Source organism: Cicer arietinum, chromosome 5 (genome assembly GCF_000331145.2).
Source record: "Cicer arietinum cultivar CDC Frontier isolate Library 1 chromosome 5, Cicar.CDCFrontier_v2.0, whole genome shotgun sequence".
Classification (NCBI taxonomy): domain Eukaryota; kingdom Viridiplantae; phylum Streptophyta; class Magnoliopsida; order Fabales; family Fabaceae; genus Cicer; species Cicer arietinum.
Window position 1 is genome coordinate 15484040 of NC_021164.2, and position 8728 is coordinate 15492767.

Consider the following 8728-nt stretch of genomic DNA (forward strand, 5'->3'; position numbering starts at 1 on the left):
GGATACTCTGCATTTAGAGCAATGATTCTTCTCTTTTTGCTTGGTGTGTCTGCCAGCAACAGTGGTTCATGAGCTCTTAGAGTTCCAACCAAATCTTCTAATTTCATGTTGGTCAAGTCTCTTGCTTCTGTAATGGCAGTTACCATTGGCCTCCATTCTTTTGGTAAACTTCTTAGGATTTTTCTTATCCTTTCTTGAACGGAGTATACCTTTCCAAGAGATCTCAAGTTATTTAACATGATTGTTAACCTTGAGAACATTTCATCAATAGTTTCCTCCTCCTTCATTTCAAATAGTTTGAAATCTCTTACTCCCATGTTTATCCTCGCTTCTTTTACATGTCTTGATCCTTCATGATGGATCCTTAGAGTGTCCCACAGCTCCTTAGCGTTTTTGCACTCTTCAACTCTATCATTATCTTCCCTACTTAAAGCACATGTTAGAAATAAATGAGCTTTATAGTTTAGGAGTACCTTTGCATTTTCATCTGCCATCCATTGTACTTGAGGTTTCTCATCAGATGTTTCGTTTGCGTTGTTGGTTCTGATGACGTGATCCCCATTTTCCACCACATACCACATGTTGTTGTCTTGTGATATGAGAAATAGTCTCATCTTACATTTCTAGTGGTAGTAATCTGTACCATAAAAATAGGGAGGTCGGCTGGATTATCCTTCTTCGGGAATATACTTAGCTTTTGACATTTTTCCTTTTGGATCTTTTTCTCTTACACTATTAGGTGTATTTTTTTTAGAGAACATTGCTCTGATGCCAATTGATGTAGCTAAATATCACTAGAAAGGGGTTGAATAGGGATTTTGCTGTTAAAAATAATTTTCAAGTGTTTTTTAAAACTATCCTCTCGCAGAGGATGGCAAGCCTGAGGATGGGTTTTACAAACCTTCATATCTGACCTGAGGAAAAGGGTGAAAGAAAAATATGAGAATGACACACACAATTTTTATACTGGTTCACCCAATGAAGGCTACATCCAGTCCTCACACTTTTGTGAGATTTTACTAATGTTCAAACAGATCAACCTCTCACTAAGGATGATTACAAATTGTGTATTCTTTAGCTTCACCAAGCTTACAATCAAGTTTCAAATATTTCCAAGTGTATCTCACGTGGAAATTATAGAGTGATATGAGAGTGATTGATTCTAAATACTTTCTCAAAGGATTTTCAAAGATCTAATGTAGAATTATAGAAAGTATGAAGAGATGATGGATATTGCTCTTGATAGCTTTAAGATACTTGATCTTTTTATGCAATATTGTTGTGTATTTGATGATGAAGAGCTTGTTGCCTATTATAGAAGTCTTACGATGTTCCTTTCATGTTCCAAGCTCTTGATGACCGTAGGAATTCATTACAAGAGATCCAAGTTATTTCATCATATTTACATAACTGCCATCCAACTGTTCTTGGACTGGTTGAGGCCATCCTCGTTTTTGCACTCTTGGACTGTTTTTGCCTTAATGATTAATAACCTATTTTCTTATATGCATTCACTCAAAAGAAAAAATTAGTTATTAACCACAATCATAATCTATTAAATAATTTTGTTATCATTAAAATTATTTGAGAGATTTTGTTTCAACACACATGTCCCAGATTGAGTTGTCGAGATCTATGAGAACCAACACAATTTGAATTGTTTGTTCACCGAAATTGCATGTTGCAACCCAAGACCATGACTTCAATCATCTCCACTACTCTTTTATCATCTAAGTTGTCGTTAGAGATATTTAAATAATATTTTGAATGGTAATAAATCACATTATATCAACCTTCTACTGAGAACTACTTTCGTTTGAACTTTGAATATGGTCCATTTATGTTATACAAGTTGGAATATTTTTATATTCATTAGTTCAATTTACTTATATTTTCTACTTAAGAAATGTAGTTACATATTTTTATCATTTTCATTAATTTGAAAATAATACCTAAAAATTATTTTTTGTAATGACACCTCACGTTTAGTGGTTTTATAACTTCTTAAAATAATTTAAGTCATGTCAGTACAATCAATTATAATTAGAAACAAACAGAATTACAAAGTTAACATAAATATATTGTAGATGTATATTTTTTTTTTATAAATTTTTATGTACAATCTTATAAATTAAGATGTTTTTTTAGATAAAAAAAAATTTGCGTGAGGGATGGTGTTCATGTCTTAAATTAGGAAGATTTTAAAACTCATTGAACTCTTATAAAAGATATTAAAAATCAGATCATATATATTATTGACAATTATTTCCCTGATAACACGAGTCTCATTAATATAAATATTTATTTAGTTACTGAAGCAAGATATGTGTCTCATATAAAATAATTTATTAATTTTTTTCTCAAAATAATATGATTTATATTTATCATGATTTAATAATATTTATGTAGGGAGGATTTTCTAGATCACACTATTAAAAAAAACCGTCTATTATACCTCCATTTATGAATTGTTATTATGTCAACGTGTTTAATGTTTACTTTTCGGAGTTAAAGCAAATTAAAAAAAAAATTCTACTTAAGTTTACCATAATTTGTCATTATGATTATGCTTGGGATATCAAATTTGGCATAAGTTGCAGGTTATTATAGGGTAATATTATTATTTGTTACTAAACTAGATGTAAAGATTTGAGAAATTAGTAAACAAATAAAAAACATTTAATATGATAAAGAAAACATAATGGATTGTAAAATATAGAGAATTTTATTTTTCTCTATAAATAAGTTAACATTGTTTTAACATACCATTAACTATAACATATGAACATTGCTTTTCTTCGCCAACCAAGCTCGGTTATTAAATGGAAACTATAATGAAGATGTTCTTGAAGTTTATAATCTTTTTGATTGCTATTGTGTGTGCTCATATTGACAATGTATAAGCAAGTTTACCAGCTTGTTGTGGAAGACGGGCATTAGAATGTGTGCCAATGATATGTACTAATCCCCCTTGTTGCAAACCCTACCATCCACCACCAAGTGAAAGGAAACACTAAAAGTTTGAACCTAAGTTTTATTGTTATTCCAATCAATTTGTGTTTCAGAAAAACACATCTCGTATGTATTAATTACATTAATAAAATTGGTTCATAAGTTATGATTTTTAATTTTTTGCCAATTATAAATTATATTTTCATGTTATCTATTATTTTTTTCATTTTATTTGACATATTTGTTTGTTTGATGGATATATATTTGGTTTGGTTGCATCCAAACTTATCAGAGCTAGGTTCCTTCCAAACTTGAACTTCAAAACTCATTATCCTGTAACAACTGCGATTTTGCAAAGGCATGTCCAAGCCAGTCAAAGACAAACAACGAAGGAGGTGAGTTTTGAAATCATGTTTATAGTATAATATAAGTAAGAAGGACATGCAAACAATTATAATAGACCGTATCATAATCACATTACGATATATCAAAATATTTAAGTAAATTGTATCATATTATAACATCAAAGCCACTGAAGTAAAATAATCATCTCATTATAATATGCATCAAATCATTTAAGATTAATTATTATTAGTTTTGAAACACATCAATCACAACAAAACAATCACAAGGATATGCATGAGCTTCAACTGTACTTCACAATGTGGTGCCATTCTAACTCTGAAGTACTTGTTGCGCTTCAAACGCAAATTGACATATTCACCAGTGCAGAAATGTGCTCCAGGCGCAAATTGACAGTTTCACCAGTGCATAAATGCGCCCTAGGCTCAGCTTTCACACTTCAGGCGCACAACTTCTTCTGTTTGATGTTTTCTACATTTTTCTCCTCTTTTGAGTCTGAATTGGATTCCAGTGTCTTCTTGAACGTTGTAACTATGGATATTAGATTTTATTTTCACTTGGTTTGACGCAAATTGGTCATATACAACTCTAGATATGGCTGAAATACTCCACATAGATCATGTTGATTTCTCACCAAAATTCAACACTACACTAAAACAAAAAAACAACGTAAAACTATGAAAAAATCCTACATAATCAAAGGAATAAGAACATAAACTTTTTATTAACTCAAATAACTAGAATCAACAAGATATATCAATTAACTCTTCAAATTAACTAATAATTACAAATAGATAAGACTAAAAACGATGAAAAATATGCATATGATGAAGAGTCATCACTTAACCATGAGATTAGATAAATTGATTTATTGTTATCATTAGGTATCTTGTAGACTTATAACTTGTTGGTATTTAATATTTGTGATACGTTGCTAGTATTTTCATTTAATATATAACACCCCAAATTTTATAATAAACTATTTTATTAATGAAATCAAATTTTTTTTATGAGTGTTTTTTATGATGCGTTAATCTTGTACATATTAGACTAAACGAGTGATATAAATAACAAATATTTTATTTTATATATTTTTCTAAAAGTAACAGTATTCTAGTGTATAAATTTTAAAGAATAATATTTTAGGCGAATTTTATATGTATATGTGCGCTCATAATTGATGTGATATTTTTATGTGTGTTTGACGGATATTAAGGGTGCACATAATTATATTTTAATTATTTATAACTATTTCTTACTTTTAGTTATTTATTTTGTAAATAATTATCATAAGATAGTAGTAATATTGTGTTTGAATTTCTTTTATTTTTATATAGTCGTTATGGTATGATTATTTTATATGTATTTATTGTAATTTAGTAATTAATATAAATTGTTGACAATATATTTATTAATTTTATATTTTTGACTATTTGAAAAATATTATAATAATTATTATAGTTATTATTTCGAATATGAAAGTTTTGATTATTGAATCATTTTAAAAGATTATTTTATTTAATCATTTTATTGAATAAAATATTAGTAATGTTTTATTAATAAGATTGTCTTTAAAAAAATAAAATGTTCAAAAATTAATTTTGATAATTATTGGTTTGTTTAAATAAATAAAAAAGAATAAAATGTATTTCATAAGTTAGTCCCATATCCAAGTGTAATAATAATAATAATAATAATAATAATAACAATAATAATAATAATAATAACAATAATAATAATAATAATAACAATAATAATAATAATAATAATAATAATATCCAAGTGTACAAGCAAGTTTACCACCTTGTTTTGGAAGACGGAAATTAGAATGTGTGCCAATGATATGTACTAATCCCCCTTGTTGCAAACCCTACCATCCACCACCAAGTGAAAGGAAACACTAAAAGTTTGAACCTAAGTTTTATTGTTATTCCAATCAATTTGTGTTTCAGAAAAACACATCTCGTATGCATTAATTACATTAATAAAATTGGTTCATAAGTTATGATTTTTAATTTTTTGTCAATTATAAATTATACTTTCTTGTTATTTATTATTTTTTTGTTTTTATTTGACATATTTGTTTGTTTGATGGATATATATTTGTAGGTTTTGTTGGGTTTTAATAATTTATTATTATCAGAACTTTTCTATAAAGATTTAGTTTAGAGTTTAATCATTAGTAATTATGAAGATCTATTAATATCAACACCGCAACAAAACTAGGGTATAATAGGGCTATTTAACTTTAAATAATTAATTTGATGTTAAAACTATTTTAGAATTTATGTGGATAAATTTTGTGACTAATTTTCATTACATGGGTTCTTTCTATGATGTGTTAATCTGGTATATAATGGACTAAGTAAGTGATATAAATAACAAATATTATATTTTATTATTTTAAATATTTTTCTATAAATAATAGTGTTTTAGTGTATAGATTAAGGTATAAGATATTTGACGATTCTACGTGTATATGTGTGTCTGTAGTTAATGCGATATTTTTTTGTATGTTTGATTAATGTTAGGTGGACACATAATTATATTTAATTTTTATAAATATATTATATTTTAATTATTTATTTTACAAATAGTTATCTTGAGGTATTACTAATATTTATATTGAGTTTCTTTATTTTTATCCAGTTGTTATAGTATGATGATTTTATACATATTTATTTTGATTTAGTAATTAATATAAATTGATGATGTTATATTTCTTTATTTATTTTATTATTTCGACTATTCTATAAGGATGGTGTATTTTTATGTAATTATTTTAGAAAATATTATAGTAATACTTATAATTATTATTTTGAATATGAGAGTTTTGGTTAAAATTAGATTTATCTATGTTAAGGATAAATAATATTATGTGAAAATGAGTATTTTGGAAAAACGTTTCCCAAAAAAATAAAATAAATTATTTATTTATTAAGGGCTTTTAGAAATACTAATGGACCAGACAACTTTTTACACCCCTATTTTCTACTTCTGCATATTAATTTGTGCTATTACTGGTTGGACTCTTCCTTCCTACACATGTTAGTTACTCATTACACCTCTATTTCGGCCTCAAACTTCACAACCTGGTATTGGGCCTAACAGTTTTACTCTTATACCTATACATTTGCTATCTGCAACCCTTTAACGCAATTAAAAATATAAAAAACAAAAATCAGACTGATGACAGTCAAATTGCAACAAACCCTTTTTCTCTCACAAAATCGGCCACTTAATTCATTTTTGGCGTCAATTTTATCGATTGTGGCTCCATTTCATCAGAAACACATGCATTTCTTTCCTTGGGAAACTATTTTTGGTCGATTCTAATCACCACGTTTGTCATCTCCCAAAACTGGTATTGTTTTTGGAATCCTCTCATCGAAACTTTCTAGAAGCACTACTGAATTGCATTTTCGGTGAAGTTGATGTCATACCCTTCTGGTGCTCCGATGAATTGGTGAGACTTTTTATGCAGTTTTTCTCATTGTTTTGACTCCAATTTTACTCCTAAAAATATTATTAATTATTCAACATTTAATTTTATGCTCTGCAAAATATATTTTCTCGGCGATTTTGTGAACTCACCATTTATTCATATTCGCTTGCTAGTTGTTGTCAGTCTGCAGTAGCGGTTGAAAACTTCCATTTAATTATGTGTTTGAAAAAGTGTCTAAATAAGGTAAGAAGTGAGAGAGCGTGTGAATTCATGAGTATAATATATTTTGAGATGACCATATTTCCTAATGATTCATTCGGGGCTCGCTACATATGGCAGTAGCCCTATGAAGGATAAATTAATTAATGTTCAAATATGAAAACTATGAGATTAGTGATACTTTCGCTTGGACAAAAGGATGCCACACTAGGTCTTGAAATGGAGGTGTGTTGATACTAACGACAAACTCCTTCCGTAGTACAAAATATGCCTCATTTATTGAATATGATACTCCTTGCGTATTGTTCCATGACCACTTATCAGATACATTAACTTGCAAATGAACGTTAACCAATAAAATTCTACATTGCTCCACTAATTCCTCCTCCAATGCAAACAACTGCCTCCGCCATCTCCGTCCTTGAATATCCTCCCGTCGCAACATCTCTAGCATAACAACTACATTTTTCTCTTGTTGCAAAGACAAATGAAATAACCTACTAAATTTCTCACGCAAGACCCCACCAACCAATCTTGGATCCTTCCAAAACAAAGTATTACTCCCATTCCTAATAATTTTAAACATTTTTATCAAACCATTCCTCTTCAATACCAACTCTTCCCGTAAAAATATCCTTCCATCACACAGACCACCACGCATAAATATCTCCTAATTAATATCAATTAACATTTGAAATTTTTACTACGTGACAAAATTAAATTCTATGAGAAATTTAATCATATTTATCTCTCTTTCTAAATATGTAGAATTCTATCAAGGTATAAATGATTGTGATTTAGGTAGGAATGCTTGTGCAAAGAAAGTAGATTTTTCTCTTTCTATTCTCTTGGGATTAATAAATCAAGATACGAGTCTTAATACTATCTTTGGTATTAATTATTTGAAAAAATTTAGCGATTTTTTAAAATTTTATTTATAAGAAAAATTGTGATTTTTAAGATGTATTTATCTTTTAAATAATTTTTGTTTTTATTTAATGTTTGTTTTTTAAATATTAGTGAATGTATATAATGTCTTACACTTTTTTATGTAGAGTTTATTTATAAAAATATTCAAAAAATAAAAATTAATTAATTGGTATTGATGTTTATTTATTTTTCTTCTTATAATTGAAATCGGAGAAAGGAAACAACTATATTTAAATTAATTGATCTAAATAAAAATTTGGACCTTTCGAGAAAACATGATCAAATAAAATGGTAATTAACATAATGTCCATCCTTTGTGGTTATTGTCCATTGGTTCATCCACCATGTTTTTATTATATAACAATATCAAGAAGAGTTGTTAATTTAATACAAAAATTAACAATAAAAAATTGGTTAACGCAATTTGACTATATGATTAATTACATATGATTAATAGATATTACAAGTGTTTAAATTCATTGGTTTATAATTAAACGTAATTTATTATAAATTTAAATATAATTATTTATAATTTTTAAATATTCAATTATGTATGTCTTCCTAAAGAGTTTTCTCTACTAAGTTTCTAAATAGTTTTGCCACAAATTCTATCCATCATCCACTATCTTATACTATATCTCCTATTTAAATATTATTTCATGACGTCTATTCAAAATTTTCTAAATTAATTCCACATTATTATTTTATAACGTTATATTATTATTTAATAGTATAATGATACACTACTATTATTATATGAGTGTTAATATGTGTTCTATTTTCTTTAGGTGCATCTTGTGTATTTGCCTTAGTAATCGA

General features: G+C 27.4%; 1 protein-coding gene across 1 annotated transcript; it reads right to left on the reverse strand.

The window, feature by feature from the left end:
• Positions 1 to 7142: 7142 nt before the first annotated feature.
• LOC140920361 (uncharacterized) lies at positions 7143 to 7640 on the reverse strand. Its single transcript, XM_073368622.1, has one exon. It carries the CDS (start codon positions 7638 to 7640, stop codon positions 7143 to 7145), a length of 498 nt encoding a protein of 165 aa, XP_073224723.1.
• Between the last annotated feature and the right edge of the window lie 1088 nt (positions 7641 to 8728).